We start from the raw sequence: 17,678 nt of genomic DNA on the forward strand, positions 1-17,678 counted from the left end.
TGCCCAGCAGTCTGTTCACCCAGTGGAGGTGGAAAAAGCTGCTAAAATTGGGATTTGGCCTTTCTGGGGGGGGGGGTTTGGAGCCAGTTTTATTCCCACGGGGAACAAAATCCTTCCTGGTTTTAACCAATCCCTTTGGAATGCTGCACATGGCTCACCTGGGCTGGGAAAAAAATCTGGGAAAATCGTAGACTTCCCACTTAACAGCTCCATCCCTTTGGAATGCTGCACATGGCTCACCTGGGCTGGGAAAACCTAGAAAAATCCTGGAACACACACCTGAGGGAGGGGTTTGTTAATCCTGGCTCATCCCAGGAACTTCTATTCCTCAATCCAGAAAGGATGGGTTAGGGAGTCCCCTAAAATTCCTAAATTCCTGGATTATTTTCCATCAGGAAATGGGGTTAATTAAAGTGCAGGCTTTTCCACCAGCATTCCAGTCCTTGTCATTCCGGCAGTTCCGCTAATCCCTATCCCAGGTGCGATTCAGAGAGTTGGGATTTCCTGGCTCTGAGCAACATCTGCAGTTTTACAGGAAACTCACAGCTCAGGGGAACAAACTTTCTGTGTGACTTCAGAGGCCACGACAAACCTGAGTGGTTTCCCTCCCGTCCCCCAGCCCTTCCTGGCCCCAGGGGCTGGTGGCATTTGTGCTCCCTCAGGTTCATCTCCCCACAGCAGCACCATGGGGGTGCTGACGCCTGCTCTGGGCAGTGCAAACAGGGGCTCCTGAGCCAGTGCTGCCGTGTCTGTGCCTGCAAGGATGTAGCACCTCTCTGAGCTGGGGGAGAGCCCAGGGCTGCACAGGGGGGATGTTGTTGGCAGCTCCATGAGGACGCTCTGGGACACTGCCCTGGGGTGTCCAGCACAGTGGGGATGGATCAGCCCCTGCTCTGCTGCTCCTTCCCATCTCCCCCAGGGACCTTGCAGAGCCCCAGCCATGCTGTTTGCCCCCAGCCTGCCCACGGCCACCCTGGGGCTGCTCACGGGGGTTTTCTGTGCTGAGCTTTGGCCTGGGCGTGTTCTTGAGAGAGCCTGGGCAAGGAGCCTGGAGCCCCCAGGCCCTGGCCTGAGGCGTCAGCGCTGCCCCAGCAGTGCCCATGGCCTGTCCCTGCTGCAGCCCTGGCACTGCCACCCCCAGGGCTGTGCCCGGCCCCGAGAGCACTCAGGCCCTGCAGCAACACCAGGGCCAGGAGGGCAGCGGGGCAGTGGCACGGGAGCAGCACTGGCAACACCAAGTGCTGCTGCTCCTGGGCACAGCTGCTGTGCCAGCACTGATCTGCCCCCAGCTCTGCACACAGACACTGCTGCTGCAGCTCCAGAGAAGGGAACAAAAGGGGGATCTCTGGAGAAAACTTTGCTGGGAGATCCTTTAGTTCCTTTAAAACCACCAAGGGTGCAGTTCCTCATTGGCACAGTCTGTGGCCTCAGGGAAGGTGTAGGAAAATAAAATGAGAAATGGCACAAGCAATGACATATTTTTGCAGACACTATGAGAAAAATATAACAATGGGAAAGAAACAACCAAACCAACAGGAAGTACCAAAGATGACTTTTAATACAAGTGATATGGAGAAACTGGCCAGCAGTTTAATGTTTTTGAAATCATCCAGTCATCAGTGTCCACACTGCAGCCTTGAGCTCCTGGTTTCTCAGGCTGTAGATGAGGGGATTCAGGGCTGGAGGCACCATTGAGTACAGAACTGACACTGCCAGATCCAGGGATGGGGAGGAGAGTGAGGGAGGCTTCAGGTGAGCAAATGAGGCAGTACTGAGGAACAGAGAGACCACAGCCAGGTGGGGGAGGCAGGTGGAAAAGGCTTTGTGCCGTCCCTGCTCAGAGGGGATCCTCAGCACAGCCCTGAAGATCTGCACATAGGAGAAAACAATGAACACAAAACAGCCAAGTAGCAAACAGGCACTGACTGCAATGAGCCCAAGTTCTCTAGTGTAGGAATTTGAGCAGGAGAGCTTGAGGATCTGTGGGATTTCACAGAAGAACTGGCCCAGGGCACTGCCCTGGCACAGGGGCAGGGAAAATGTATTGGCTGTGTGCAGCAGTGAATAGAGAAAGCCACTGGCCCAGGCAGCTGCTGCCATGTGAGCACAAGCTCTGCTGCCCAGGAGGGTCTCGTAGTGCAGGGGTTTGCAGATGGACACGTAGCGGTCGTAGCACATGATGGTCAGGAGGAAATACTCTGTTGCAGCACAGAAAACCAAAAAAAATACTTGTGCCACACATCCTGTGTAGGAGATGTCTCTGGTGTCCCAGAGGGAATTGTGCATGGCTTTGGGCACAGTGGTGCAGATGGAGCCCAGGTCACTGAGGGCCAGGTTGAGCAGGAAGAAGAACATGGGGCTGTGCAGGTGGTGGCTGCAGGCTACGGCGCTGATGATGAGGCCGTTGCCCAGGAGGGCAGCCAGGGAGATGCCCAGGAAGAGGCAGAAGTGCAGGAGCTGCAGCTGCCGCGTGTCTGCCAATGCCAGCAGGAGGAAGTGGCTGATGGAGCTGCTGTTGGACATTTGCTGTGGCTGCACATGGGGACCTGTTCATGAAGAAAGAGCAGTGACAAATCAGGAGAGACTGGGACTCACGCATCTTTGTTCCTGGTCTGGGAAAATCTTCACACAGCTCCCTGCCTGAGCTCCAGCTGTGCTGTCTGAGTGTGCCAGGAGCAGCCAGGCCTGTGCCTGGGGGCTCTCCAGGAGCCATCCCTGCCCTGCTGCCCTGGGTTTGTGGCCATGCAGGAGAGGGACAAGGCTGGCAATTCAGGATTTGTCAGAGGATTCACTCCTAATGCAGAAAGGTTTGTTGCCATCTGCACACACACTTCTAAAATATGTCAGGAGTTGGTTTTAGGAATTTTCTTCTTACCCACAAATCATTCCTGGTTCTCTGAGGTCAGAAATCCCCAGCATTTCTGCTGCACTCAGAGTTTGCCACTGAGAGATGTGAGAGGCAAAGGATTCCCTGTGGCTTAGGGAAGGTGAGGGGCTGGATGGGCTTGTTCCCAACTGCCCTGGGTTTGCACCTTTGGCTGGAATCAGAGCACAATCACACTCCTGTGTCACCCTGGCATAAACCAGACCCTGCCCAGAGCAGAGGGATCCCTGAATGTCTCACCCTCTCTAAAGGTCTCTGGGCAAGGTCTCAGCACCCCCCTCTGCCAAGGACACTCACGGCTCCCTTGGCAGAGCCAACAGCATTTCCTCAGCTGTGGCATCTCTGCCCTTCCCCGTGGGACATTCAGGGAACTCTGAGAGGCTCTGGCACAGATTTGCAGCCAGGAGGGCAGCTCAGAGCTTGGAAGGACACAGCAAGGAGATCCCCAGGTGTGCCCATGATAGGATCTCAGGGAAGGGGCTCAGCTCATTCCCCTTTCCCATGGACTGCTTTGCCCACAGCCCCACAGGTCACAGGGAAGCTGGGACACCCCATTCCCATGGACACACCTGCCTGGCAGCAATCCCAAGGGCAGGGCCTGACTCAGCTGCTGCAGATGCCAGAGGCTCCCTGAGAGCCACAGATACCAATGACAATATCAGAGCAGTACATTTAGGCTGTTTAGGAGGCTCCCAGCAGAGAGACTGAGCACCCAAACTTACAATTCTGGCAACTCTGTAAATGTTCCAACATTACTTTGATATTCCTGGTGTGTCACTTTCAACTCAGAATGTTCCGTGATTCTGGGATTAAAATTCCTCTTCTGCTTCTCTCATGCCCCTGCTGTCTATAATCAGAAGAGGAAAAAACGCCTTGTAATGGTGTTAGAACAGTAAAGTAAAAACCAGACCTTTATTGGAAGCTTCCAGGTGTCCCAGTGGGGATGGGGCACACCCGGCCCCTTATTTCAACTATTTATTAAGGTTGATTAATTAGGATATTTAACAGAAACATTCAATTAGAGATTCAGCTGCCCTAGTTACACACCCCTGATTCAATCCATTAGAGTAGGTCCAAGGGTTTCTTTGCCCCACTTTTTGTTATGACTGCTCACATTCTGGTTACAAAACAAAATGCTCTTCTTTTAGCTCCTCTCCCTGATGATAAGACAATGCAGTATTTCAGAAATGTATTTAGAAGGTCAGTTTATTGTTCTAAAATCTAAGAGGAAGGTTAGGAAACATACTAGAGTTAATTAAGGATATAATATAATATAATATAATATAATATAATATAATATAATATAATATAATATAATATAATATAATATAATATAATATAATACTATATAAGTATATAATAGCAGTTTCATAGAGTTAAGTAAGGATTAAAATTTCACAATTATATAATAATAGTTTACCGATCTAAAAATATATTAAAGATGCAGAAAACGAAAATGTTCTTCTTGTAGCTCCTCTCCCTGATGATAAGACAATTTAGTATTTCAGAGACGTATTTAGAAAATGAGATTATTGTTCTAAAATCTAAGAAAAAGGTTAGGAAACATACTAGAGTTAATTAAGGATAATAATTATAAAAGTATATAATAGTAGTTTAATAGAGTTAATTAAGGATTATAATTTTATAACTATATAATAACAGTTTACAGATCTAAAAATATATTAAACATATATAAAAAGCAAAAATCTTTTGTCATCATCTCAACTTTCCCACCCTGCTTAAAGCAAGAAATTGAAAACAGCCTCAGGAAAGCACCTGATCTTTACAGCAATCTGAGTCTCACCTTCTTTTGGGAAGTGTCCTCCGGAGCTGTGCCCAGGCAGGTCTGGAGCTGGGAGCAGCCCTGCCCCACACAGCCCCTCTCAGCAGCAGCACCTGCCCTGCTCAGGGTGGCTCCTTCCCCCCACAGCTTCTCCCCAGCGCTGGGAGCAGCTCCCCGGGCCGGCTGAGAGCTGTCCCTGGCAGGCAGCAGAGTCCCTGCCCCAGCACAGCGCCCTGGGCTGCAGGACCCTGCTCTGCAGGACAGCCCTGGGCACCCCTGGCTGCTCTACACAAGGGACAGGCAGAGAATGTACTCACAGAGTCTGTAGGCACTGGCATGTTCCAGCTTTAGGAGATGCCTCCAGGAGCTGCAGCTGCATTGTCCTGCAGCCAGAGGCTTCCTGTGTCAAGGGCTGGCAGTGATTCTGCCCCAGGCACTTCTCAGCACCTTCCCAGCCCTGACTGATTGAAGCTCTCTGTGCCTCTGGGCTGTGCCCAGGGTGGCTGCAGGCAGTGCCCCAGCCCTGCTGGGCTGGCAGAAGAGCTGCTCAGCAAGAGAAATGTGCTTTTGAAGCTCTTCTTGGTTTCCAGGAGCTGCCTCTGTGCCAGGAGCCCGGCCCAGCTCAGCAGCACAGACACAGCAGCAGGACTTTAATGAGCCTCTTGGGGCTTTGTGCTGAGGCCCGGAACATCAGTCCCTGGGAGGAAGGGGAAGAAAGCTCTCAAGAACTCCAAGTCAGAATCCAACTCCAAAGTTTCTTTTCCTTTTAATGGGTCCCACTGAGGGACATGACTGAGAAAGTGTCCCCAGGCCCCAGGCAGAGCAGAGAACTGGAGGCACTGATGACAGGTGGGGACAAAGAGAAGCCAAGTCTTGGTGCCCTGGGCCACAGCAGCCAATGCTGTGCCAGCAAGGGCTGTGAGGAGACACCTTGTCCTGAGGCCCTGGGGCCTCCTGGCACAGCCCCAGCAAGGCTGGCCACTGTCACCCCCTTGGCCTGCCCTCAGCATCCCCCCTAGCCCACATGCCAGTGGCCTCAGGGATCTGCTGGAAGGAGTCCCTGGGGAGCCTTGCTCAGGAATGGCCCTGGGGGGCTCCTTCATGCTCCCAGGGACTGCAGCTTTTTCAAAGGACTTTGGCTTTTGCCTTGGAGTCTCTGAGAGCTTTGTGCAATCCTGGCCTCCAATTATCTGCTGTAATTAGTCCCTTGAGAGGCTTTGTCAGTAACAATACTCAGTGGGGCTCATTAATGCTTCAAGGTACTTCAGGTTCTTAAGGTACTTTCCTTTTTCCTTCCCACACTGAGTCTCTGAGAAGTTTGTGCAATCATGGCTCCAATTATCTGCTTTAACGAGTCCCTTGGGAGCTTTGCATTGACACTCAGTGGGGTTCATCAATACTTTGAGATACTCAGGGTTTTTCAGCTACTTTGGATTTTCCATCCCACACTGAGTCTCTGAGAGGTTTTTGTGCAATCCTGGCCTCCAGTTCTCTCCTCCAAGGAGTCCATGAGGAGCCTGTGTTGGGGATGGGCCTCAGTGGCACCCATTAATGCCTCAAGAAACTTTGGGTTTTTCCTCTGACTTTGACTTTAGGAAAAGTTTGTGCAATCTCCTCTCAGGCCCTGAGGTTCCAGGGCTCAGCTCCAAATGCACCACAGGGCTCATTAGGATCAAGCAAGTCCTAACAATCCATGGCTGTGCCTTGATTTCCCTCTGGTCTGGTGCAGTTCTTAGGAAAGTTTCCTACAATAGTTATGGAGAAATAGTTCAAAGAGCTTCTAAGAAATATGTGTTCCTATTTTAAAGGTGTCTTTTATTCCTGTTCTCTTTAGAGCAGAGGTGATTGCAGCATTCAGTGATGGATATTGATCCAGGGTCTCTTCTAAGGAGGTCTGGCCAGGTCAGAGAAGCTGTGCCTTGAGGTCTGACCCAGTGTGGACAACCTTGCTCCACATTCCCCAGCCCCATCCTGTCTCTCCTCACTCACCTGGGACCTGCTTTGCTCACAGAATTGGCTGCACTTAGGCAAAGAGGGATTTTCCTTCTTTGATTTCAGCAATCTAAAACTGCTGAGTTTCCCCATGGAAAACAGACACCCTCCTCAAGTGTGTGCCAAGGCCAAGGTGCCACCAAGGAGGTTCCCCTTCCCCAAGGCAGAACCACACAAGGAATGTTTCAGACACACAGGGAGTTCTACAATAAACACAAATGCAGAGTTGGCTGAAGGCAGAATTAGAGCAGCTGCTGAAGGACAGAGAAGCTTTGAACTCCTTGCAGCTGAAAGCACCAAGTGGGTTGTTGGGAGGTGAGTGAGGCAAGAGTGAGGGAAGGGAAATGCAGCAAGCCCTGGAAGTGTTTCTGTGCAGACAGGCTGCTGCAAGGGCAGCATTGGACTTCTCTGGACTTCTCACCTCCCCAGTGACCTCACAGAGCCCTCTGAGGTGTCATACAGACACCTGGGATATCACAGCCCACTCAGTGGTGTCACACAACCTGCCCCAGGATGTCACACTGCCATTCTGTGAAGTCACAGCTCTTCCCATATGCCACAAAACCACCTGGTGATGTCACATTGCCTCCTGTGATGTCACACAGCAACATTTGATGTCATAGTTCACTCTATGATGTCACAGTCAGCACTGTGATGTCATACAACCTGTCCTGAGATGTCACATGGCTCTTCTATGATGTCACTGCCCACTTTAGGATTTCATATCACAACCATGCGGCTTCACAGCCTGGTCTATTATGTCACACAGTCAACCAGTGATTTCACAATCCACCCTGTGGTGGCTCTGTGATGTCACAACCCACTAAGTGATATCACCTAGCCCACACTGTGATGTCATACAGCCACACTGTGACATCACACGCCTCTTTCTGATGTCACACAGTCCCCTCTATGATGCCATAGCTGCTCAGTGACCTCACACAACAAACTCTGTGATGTCACAGCCCCATCTGTGACCTCACACAACCCACTCGGAGCTGTCACACAGCCCCTTTCTGACATCCCAGCTGCTCTGGGGCTCCAGGACACAGCCACAGAGGTGCTGCTGTGACACAGCCCCCTCTGGCACATCCCACAGCCCCTGCCAGTGCTGAGCCCCTGGGAGCTCTGTCTGGGCCTGCTCGTGTCCCTGAGCTGCCCTGGCAGGGCCCCAGCCCTGCTGGGCTGTGCTCAGGAGCTGCTCCTGGCCAGAGCTGTCTCTCTGCAGCGCTGCCCTTGCCAGGAGCTGCCTCTGGGCCAGGAGCCCGGCCCAGCTCAGCAGCACAGACACAGCACCAGCACTTTCATCACCCTCTCGGGCCTTTGGGGCTCTCTGCATCACACTCAGTCCCTCAGAGTGTGCTCCAAAAACTTCTCAAGAACTCAAACACAGACAGAAACACTGAAGTTTCTTGTAGTTGAAATGAGAGACACGAGTGAGAAAGCGTCCCCAGGTTCCAGGTAGAGCAGAAGACTGGAGGCCCTGATGGCAGCTGGGGACAAGCAAGGGAAAGGTGTCTGTGGTGCTGAGCAAAGCTGGATGTGTTTCAGGAATGCCAAGGGCCAAGGGCTGAGCCCCAGCCCCTGGCAAGGCAGATGCTGTCCCTCCCTCATTGCTCAGGGCTCTTCCCGGGGCACTGGCATGTGGGGATGTGCAATGCCAAGGGCAGCACCATGGGGCGGCCCCTGCCAGGCTGCTGAGCAGGGACAAGGAGGCAATGAGGCCCCAGGGCTGCCAGGGTCACTTGTCCCCTGCTGGCCTCAGGCCCAGGGCCAGCAGCCATGGCCAAAGGGCTGCACAAGTTGCCTCTGGCAGGGCCTTGCAGCTGCACAGCCCAGAGCCCTCAGCCTCTACCTGCTGCTTATGTGATGAGGCCTCCAAACCCCATCCTGGGAGATTTTTTAGTCTTCTCCGTGGTTTGTAAAAATGGAAGCACTGGTCAAAGTTATTTTCTACGAAGTCTTGCATTGACAGGGATCAATATCATTAAGCAGAACAAGAATGGATTTAGATTTGTTAGAAGGAGGAAATATTTTACCATGAGAGTGGCACAAAACTGCAACTGCTTTTCCAGAGAAATGGATGCCCAATCCCAGGACTGCTCCCAGAGTAGGAGCTCTGTGCAACCTGACACAGTGAAAGCCCCTCCCCTCCCCAAGGATGGAATTCCTGTTGTGTGGGTTCTCTGATGTGCTGGGTGCCCTCACAACCCTCCAGGCCAGAATGTCTGCTGAGGGCCAGCCAGGCTGCTGCAGTGGCAGTGACCTCACAGCCATCACCACTGCAGCCATGTCCCCTGGGCCTGGCTCTCCCCTTTCCTCTGCCCCTGCCTTGTCTCTGCTGCCATGAAGAGTTGTTTCATTATTATCTTGTCCCCAGGGTGCTGGGGCAAACTGCTTCCCAGTCAGGCTCCTGGAGCAGCAGTGGCTTTTCAGAGCCCAGCCAGAAATGAGCCCTGAAGCAGCAGCTCTGCAGTGCTGGCCACCAGGCCGGGGTGCCAAGGGAGCCTTCTGGCCATGGCCTGGAAGCAGCTGCTGCTGCCAAGGTGCCTTTGGTGCCTCAGGCTGTCCCTGGCACAGCTCCCAGCACGGCACTCTGCACTTGTGCCCGAGCCCTTCCCTGGGTTGGGGCTGGCCTGGGGCTTTTCCTGCAGCAGGATCTGCCCTGGCCATGGCACAGGAAAGGCAGTTCCTGCTGGAGCAGGAGGCTGTGCCTGGAATGGGCTCAAACAACTCCAGCAAGGCCCTGTTCACTTCAAAATTGCTTCCTAGAGCACTATAGTCTAATAATTGTTATAGCTCCTATACTGTGGAGTAAATAAATATTTTTTTAATTTACACTGTGGTGTAAATAAATCATGTTCAGAATCAGTCACAGTTGTATTTGTATAAATAAAGCTGATATTCCATTGTTAATCCTGTGGGACAAATTGAATTATGGTTCAATTCTACCTGTCCAATATTTAGACATAAACCTTTGACAAACTCAGGCTGGGATTGAATCCAGCTGCTCCCAGGTTCCTCTCTTAAAAGGAATTTAAAAGTCTAGGCATCCTGGAGGGGTTTGAGGATCCATGGTGGCTCTTGGGTGTCATTTCTCCACCTCATGACTCTGCAGGAGTTTCTCCAATAAAGAAATAAAGCTTTTCCATGGAGCGCCCACTCTGCCCATGACAGGAAGCCCTGGGAGTGTCTGTGACATCCCGGCTCTTTGGCAGCCTGGGGACTCCTGGGATGTCACCGTGGAGCCCCCGGGAGTGCCTGTGACAGAGCGGTGCCTTTGCAGCCCAAGGTCCCCTGGGATGTCACCATGGAATTGCTGGGACTGCGTCTGACCACACGGCTCTTGAACCTCAGAAACCCCTGGGAGGTCTCCATGGAGCCCTTGTCTGTGCCTGTCTCAGGCCTGGAGCCAGAGCCCGTTGCCATGGCAACCATTTGCAGTCCCATCCCCAGGCTCATGGGATCCCAGAGCCACAGAATTGGCTGAGTTGGGAGGGAGCCATGGGGATCCTCCAGTCCAACTGCTGGCCCTGCACAGGACACCCCAACAATCCCAGCCTGGGCCTGGCAGCGCTGGCCAAACGCTGCTGGAGCTCAGCCAGCCCTGGAGCTGGGAGCCTTCCCTGGGGAGCCTGTTCAGTGCCCCAGCAGCCTCGCGGGAAAAACCTTTTCCTCACATGCAGCCTAAACCTGCCCGCCTCAGCTCCAGCCGCTCCCTCCACTCCTGTCCCTGGGCACCAGAGGGAAGAGGTTCCCTCAGCCCCAAGCCAGGGACCCGCTCCCAAGGCTGCTGCCATGGCAACCAGGCCTGGCACCAGCTGGGATGCTCGGTTTCCATGGGCTGGGCTTCAGGAATGGCATTCCCCAACTTCCTGCTCCGGCTGAAACTGTGCTGCCACTCGTTTCCCTCCCACCTCCCATGGAAAGCAGAAAAGGCAAAGATCCCATGCTGGGATAAGAACAATTTATTGAGAACAGATGCAAGATAAGGAACAAACAGGAACAGAATCAATTTGGATAACAGAAGGCATAAGAAAAACTATTCACAGGGAAAACTAAAATGCTACCGACTGGCTTTTCCTGGCTACGTATCTCCTCCTACCAAGAAAGGACACTCTTCTCCTCTGGTGAGAGAGAGGGAGTCCTTTTCCTGCCCCTGGCAATGACCTGAGATGGGATTAAATATAATGACAGGGACATGGTCCGACCCTAATGTTCTTTTATCTCACATTATGTCATTGCCATGGGCAGGAAAAGGTACAGGTGTCTTCCCAGCATGGATCACAGGGAACATGGATCACCAGGTCTCTTCCCAACGTGGATCCTCCAAGAAGGGATGAAGCTGGAGCAGTGCAGAAAGCTCTTCCGGCACTTGGGGCACTTGCGGCACTCGCAGGGCTTCCCTTATTGGTGCCTCCGTTGGTGTCTGGTCAAGTTAGAGCCCTGGGTGAATCTTTTCCCACACTGGGGACACTCATAGGGTCTCTCCCCAGTGTGGATGCGCCGGTGGGTGATGAGGTGGGAGTTGTGCTTGAAGCCCTTCCCACAGTCGGGGCAGCGGAAGGGCCTCTCATCCGTGTGAATACGCTGGTGCAGGAGGAGATGGGAGCTGGTCTGAAACCTCTTCCCACACTCAGGACACTCGTAGGGCCGCTCCCCAGTGTGGATGCGCTGGTGAATGACAAGTTGAGAGTTGCAGCTGAAGCCCTTCCCACATTCCCCACACTCGTAGGCCCATTCCCCAGTGTGGATCATCTGGTGGCAGATCAGGCTGTTGCTCCGGCTGAAGCTCTTCCCACACTCCAAGCACTTGTAGGGCTTCTTCCCATCCTGAAGCTGCTCATGGACCACCAGCTCAGAGCCCTGGCTGGATCTCCGGCCGCCTTCCTGGCACAGGGTGGGTCTTTCCTCCTCAGAGCACCCTGGGATGGGTTTGGAGCCCCTCCTCCTGTGGGATCTCTGAAGCTTTTCTTCCCCGTTGTATTCCTGCACCGTGGAGCTGCTCAAAATGGCCTTGTCCATGAGGTTCTGCTGCAGGGATTTGTCCTCCCTGGTCTCCATCCTCAGCTCCTTGTCTGGGGGAGGAAGGACAAGGAGAGGATGGGGTTTGCCTCCGTGCCAGAGGGAAGGGGAAGGAGATCCCCCCAGTGCGTCCCCGGCAGGACGGCGTCGGCAGCGGGGTTGTCCTGCAGCCGGGGGCCATGCTGGGCTGGGAGATGGAGCAGGAGAGAGGGGGAAAGGGGCACTGACTTCCTCCTCACCTGCCTGGGTGTCCCGGGGCATCTTCCTCACAGCCTCCTTCTCCATCCAGCCAAAGTTTAGGAATGAGAAATCCTGGTTTCAGAAAATGCAATGGATGAGCACTTTGGGTTAGGGGTTTCCTACTCTCCAAGTCCTTCCCTAGAAGTCACTGGGCTTCTGGTGCCCATATAAACCACCAAAACACTAATATTCAGTCCCCTAAAATACACAAATGGCCAAGATTCACCAAAAACACCCATCCATGCGTTTACCCTCTCTGGTCTCTCCACAGTGGGGTCCTGGAAGCCGCCCCTGTCTGGATTGTTGTGGGTCAAGTTTGCATTGGTGTTCCCCCTCTCTGTCTGCTGGGGCTCCTGGCAAGCCAGGAGGTTCCCCTTCTCTGGCCTCACCACTTTGGCATCCCAGGAGTCCTGGATGGGCAGCACTGTTTGGGCTCCCTGTTTCAGGCTCCTGGGGTATCCCTGGGCCCCCTTGTTCATGCTCCCAACATCTGCAGGCTTCAGGAGCACCCCCAGCTCTGGCACTGCCCGTTTCTGCTGCCCCCATTGCCGCTTTCCCTGCCAGCCCTGCTGGTCCAGGCGATCCCCACGTGGCTCCGGGCTGACAATGCAGCCCCTGAGGCGGGCAGAGCAAGCCCCAGCACGGGGGGAGCCTGCATGCTCCGCTCCCTCGGCAGCCGCGCCCAGCCCCGGGCACAGAGCTCCGGCAGCCCCCATTGCCGCCCCCTCCCCAGAGACCCCCGGGGACCCCCGCAGCCGGGGCTGCCTCTGAGCCAGGCGGCCCCCGAGCCCGGCTGCGTGGCCAGGGGGGCACGGCGAGCCCGGGGCCTCTGTGCCAGCGCTTGTCCCGCTCTCCCTCAGCCTCTGCCCGGCCCGGCCCGGCCCCCCGAGCCCCGCCAGGTCCCGCACGGCCACGGCCGGCCCGGGCCGTTCCCCTCGGAGCCCGCTGCGGACACGGCGCCGGCCCGGCCACACGGACCCGCCTGTGCTGGGGGCCCACGGGCCGCCCAGCGCTGCCCGGGCCTCGGCCCCGAGCACAGAGCTCTGCCCGGGGGGCTCCCGGCCCGAGGCGGCGGCTCCGGGCCCGCCCGGCCGCTCCCGGCTCCCACAGCCCGCCCGGGGCCGCCCCGCCCGGGCCGGGGCTGCGCCAGCGCTCCCCGCACCCGCGGGGCTGCAAACCGCTGGGCACAGCTCACAAAAAAACATTCCCCAAGCCCCTCAAAACACCAAAATACCGATCGGCCATCACCCCCCCCCCCAAAAAAAAAAAATCCAAACCCCAAACCCACAAACCGACCGCTTCCAGCCTCTCCTCCTGCGCCTTCCCAGGGATCCCAAGCCCGCGGGAATGCCCCCGGAACGGGACAGAAAGCTGCTCCAGCCGAGGCACTTGGAACACCCTGGGCTCTCCTCTGGGGGTCCTACAACACCCGCCAGTGGAACCTTGCCATGCAAAGGAACGATTTTGGTGCTCCCTGGGGAGGCCAGAACTGAAACTTTGTTCCTTTTGCCTCGGGCCGGAGACCCCCGGGCTGTTTTCTGCACACACTTCCAGCCCCCAGCGCTTGCTGCAGCCGCTCCCTGCAAATGTCACACTGCCAGGGCCCTGTCCTTGCTGTCACCTGCTGTGGCTGGCCATGAACAGAGCTCCTGCATTTGCATTTCCAGCTGCTGTGCAACCAGAGCTGAGGGATCTGCAGCTGCCTGAATGCAAAACCTGGCAGAGGAGCCTCTCTCGAGGGGGAAATCTCCCCTTCCTGAGCCAGCCCGTGGCAATGCTGCCATTCTCTGCTGCTGCTTGCTGGGCACTCGGGGCTCTGCTGAGCAGGAAAGGTGACCCTGAACCAAGAGCTTTCCTTGGCTGCATCAAAGCCTCGGTGCACAAAGACCTTCCCAGTGCTGTGCTTGTTTGTTTTTTTAAATTAACTCCCCCTGTCAGCTCTGGGCAGAGCTCTGTAACTGTGTGTGACACTTGTCTGTGGCACTGTGGGGGTGGCCAAGGGGACCTTCCCCGAGCTGTCTGCAGAGGAATCCACAGCAGCCCAGGCCGGGGGTGCTCAGTGGCCGCTCAGTTCGGCTGACTGGACGCGGCTCTGGACGCTTCCCTTGGAGCATCTCCAGGGAGGGAACGCTGGGGCTGCCCCGGCTGTGGTGTCACTGCCAGGGGAACGCTGGGGCTGCCCCGGCTGTGGTGTCACTGCCAGGGGAACGCTGGGGCTGCCCCGCTCCTGCCCCACCCCATCAGCTCTGCCAGCGCCTCCAGGGGACACAAAGGCTGAGCCAAAGGGTGAGAGTTGCACAAGGGGCTGAGCTGGGATCTGGGACCCATTGGGATCATGGAGTCCAGCCCCCGGCCCTGCACAGACACCCCAACAATCGCAGCCTGTGCATCCCTGGCAGCGCTGGCCAAAGGCTCCTGGAGCTGCGGCAGCCTCGGGGCCGTGCCCATTCCCTGGGGAGCCTGGGCAGTGCCCCAGCCCCCTGTGGGGGAAGAAGCTTTTGCTGATCTCCAGCCCAGCCCTGCCCTGGCCCAGCTCCAGCCGTTCCCTCGGCTCCTGTCCCTGCTCACCTGGGCAGAGATCAGAGCTTGCCCAGAGAAGCTGTGGCTGCCCCTGGATCCCTGGAAGTGTCCAAGGCCAGGCTGGACGGGGCTTGGAACAGCCTGGGATAGTGGAAGGTGTCCCTGCCATGTCAGTGGGTGAAACGAGATGAACTTTAAGGTTCCAAGCCAAGGCATTCTGTGATTCTGGGAGAGATGCTGAAGCTCTGGCTCAGCTTTGTAATAAATGGAATTGATTTGCGCTAACTAAATAGTAACTGTTATTAAAGTTAGTATTAGAAGCAATCAAAAGAATCAGTGTTACAAGGCAGATGCATCCCTTTGCAGATGTTACATGTTAAAATTGAGGTACAGGATGTAGTTTGGAAGATAAGGGATGTACCAAGACAAAAACGGCCTTGAGATGGACAAAATTAGAACGACTTTAGGCATTGAGCCTGAAAATCAGTACATATCAGACTAATTAGTAGACTTACATAACACAACGCTTAGTACGCACGCACAGTTGCTTACATGGTTGTCAGCTCCATTTCCTGCCTAGAAATCGTGAAACTGCTTCTAAATGCTGCTCCCTTTAGCTCTTGGACACCTACTCACACAGAGCTGGAAAAAAAATGCCCTGGCCATGGCTTACAAGGTGAGTTATGCCACAGTTGGAGCTCTGAGGGAAATCTCTATCCATCCCTATCCTTTTAATATATCTGTACGTGGGGGTGTGCATGGATGTGTCTTGTATGGAAAGGAAGGAGTGTGCAAACAATGTGACTGACACTTTCACTCTCTGTGTTCATTCCATACTCATGGGTACAAAGATATTATGGAAACCTTTGCAAGGACAGACCTTCGGTCCATGGACACAGAGACATCCAAGAGCCCCTGGCACAGACAGACCCTTCTGTCCATGGATAGAGACATCCAAGAGCCCCTGGCACAGACAGACCCTTCTGTCCATGGATACAGAGACATCCAAGAGCCCCTGGCACAGACAGACCCTTCTGTCCATGGATACAGAGACATCCAAGAGCCCCTGGCACAGACAGACATTGCTGCTCTTCAGCCACGGACAGGATGCGTCCCTGAGACTGGGGCTTGGCCTTCCTCATGGTGAGGGGCATCAAGGAAGGCTGCAGTGTGATGGAGACTGTGATGGGCTGGGAACTCACTGGGGGAAAGGAGGGAGCAGTTGTGAAGTAAAAGGCAGGTGGGGGACAGAACTCCTTCAGAGAATAGAACTGTTCTGAGCTACAGCTTGAGCAAGATGAAAAATGTCATTTGGGGTCATCCCAGATTGATTTCATTTCAGAAGTTACGGAACAAGTTTAATTTTTGGGAGGTGTCATGTTTTCCCTTGGAGCTGGACACTCTGCAGACTTGAGCTGCATTGCCAAAATGCTCCAGTCTCTGCTGCAGGTCACACCGTTTCTTCTTTGGCTGATCCCGGCGCGGTGCTGAGCCCAGCAGAGCCCTGGCAGAGCCCAGAGCAGCCTCAGCATCCGCAGAGCCCGGCTGCAAGGAGAGAAAGCAGAAACCGCCCGTCAGCTGAAGGCTCCTGTCCCCTTGTCCCAGCCAGCCGCGGTGCCCAGGCCATGCTGGCCGTGCTCAGAGCTGGGCCCAAAGCTGCCCATCACTGCTGCCTTTGGGAGCAGAGCAGGAGGGCAGGACATGTGCCCAGCCTGCAGCCAGCCACGGCAGATCCAGCCCCTCAGCAGCTGCCCAGAGCGGGATGCTCCTGTGCCCGCTGCCATCTCCCAAAAGCTCTTGTCCCACCCATGCCAGGGAGATGAGGACCCACCTCACACCATCCGCTGCCAGAAGAAAAGCTGGTCCCAAACGATGTCCTCAGTCTTCTCCAAGGGCACGGCCCATCCACGCCACAGCTGGTCCCAAGCACTTCCCGATCCAGACTGGACCCCACCTAGAACGCTTCCTTTAGAAAAACAAACAACAAATTAATGAAAATAGATTACAGACAAAAAGGGGAAACAAGAAAAATGGTAAAAAATCTTATCTCTGTCAGAAGCTTGAGCAAATCCCAACCCCTACATTCTGGGGAAAAACCCACCCATGGGTGAGGGAAGCCCATGCTTGCTCCCTTTCCCCCTGCACTGTCCCCCAAAATCACGGTGATCCCAAAGCAAAGCAGGGGAGTGGAGCAGCCCAAGCCCTTCCTTGCCTGCACAGCAAAGCAGCCGTGCTCAGGTTCTGGAGTCCCACCTGTGCTCCTGCCATGGGGGTTTGTTTGTGTCGGGCTGGCTGCCCCAGCCCCAGCCCGGGGCACGGTGGGTGGTGGGGGCTGTTGGCAGGGCCAGGATCCCACTCCCATTTCGTAACCACCCCAGCCCATGTCCCCAGCCCTGCCAAAAACCAGCTGGGCAGCCACTGAGGAATCAGTTGCATCTGCCCCAGCAAAGGGGAAACCTTTGGTTCCCGGCCAATGCCCAAATCTGGGAGCATCCCCCTGGGTCTGGACTGACCTGAAAATTCACTGTGGGGCCTGGCTTTGAAGAAGGTGCCAGAATCAAAGTCCATCATCGCCAGCTCCCGATGGCCAGGTGGAGGAAGAGGTTGTCATCCTTGCTGTTGTCCTCCATGTCTCCAGCAGCAGCAGCAGCCCCACCTGGTCCAGCTTCTCCAGGGGCTCCTTCTTCCCTGGGGTGACACCAGGCTGTCAGGGTTCTGCCCAGGGCCCGGCTGTCAGTGAACCAGGACAGGCAAAACCAGCTCAGATGGTGCCCACCAGTGCTGGGCAGAGCAGCTCAGCTCCAGCACAAGGGCTGTGTGTTCCCATTTGATGAGCCCAGTGCAGTGACACAGGCAGGACAAAAAAGTCTGGGTTTCTTTGCTGCTGATTGCCAGGGTATGTGTGGAGCTGTAACTTACCAGGTCCCTGCATCACTGTGCCTGTGGCTCTCTCCCTTCTTCTAGGGCTGATGAATATCCTGCATCCAGGGATCATGGAACAGGTCTTCTAATGAAGGCCTGTCCATGGAGTTCAGGGATAAACACCACCTGATCAGAAGCTGGCAATCTGGGGAGAGAAACCACAAACCACTGGTCAGTTGGAGAAGGCTCCTGTCTGCTTTGTCCCACTATTCCCGTGCCCAGGCCACGCTGGATGTGCTCAGAGCTGGGCCTAAAGTTTCCCATTAATTTTTTTGTTTTGGAGGAGAGCAGCAGAGCAGGACATGTGCCACC

General features: G+C 54.9%; 1 protein-coding gene and 1 pseudogene across 1 annotated transcript; one reads left to right on the forward strand and one right to left on the reverse strand.

Moving 5' to 3' along the window:
• The window catches only part of LOC131586382 (zinc finger protein 208-like), a 761,426-nt pseudogene that overhangs the window by 430,114 nt on the left and 313,634 nt on the right, over positions 1–17,678 (forward strand).
• On the reverse strand, positions 1,606–2,370 carry LOC131586416 (olfactory receptor 14J1-like). The gene has a single exon (XM_058853244.1). The coding sequence runs from the start codon at positions 2,353–2,355 to the stop codon at positions 1,606–1,608; it is 750 nt and encodes a 249-aa protein (XP_058709227.1). The 5' UTR covers positions 2,356–2,370.

The sequence above is a fragment of the Poecile atricapillus genome, chromosome 19, assembly GCF_030490865.1.
Source record: "Poecile atricapillus isolate bPoeAtr1 chromosome 19, bPoeAtr1.hap1, whole genome shotgun sequence".
Taxonomy (NCBI): domain Eukaryota; kingdom Metazoa; phylum Chordata; class Aves; order Passeriformes; family Paridae; genus Poecile; species Poecile atricapillus.

Excerpts from the sequence above, each read along its gene's own strand:
- LOC131586416 (XM_058853244.1), bottom strand. The coding sequence starts at position 2,355 with ATGTTCTTCTTCCTGCTCAACCTGGCCCTCAGTGACCTGGGCTCCATC.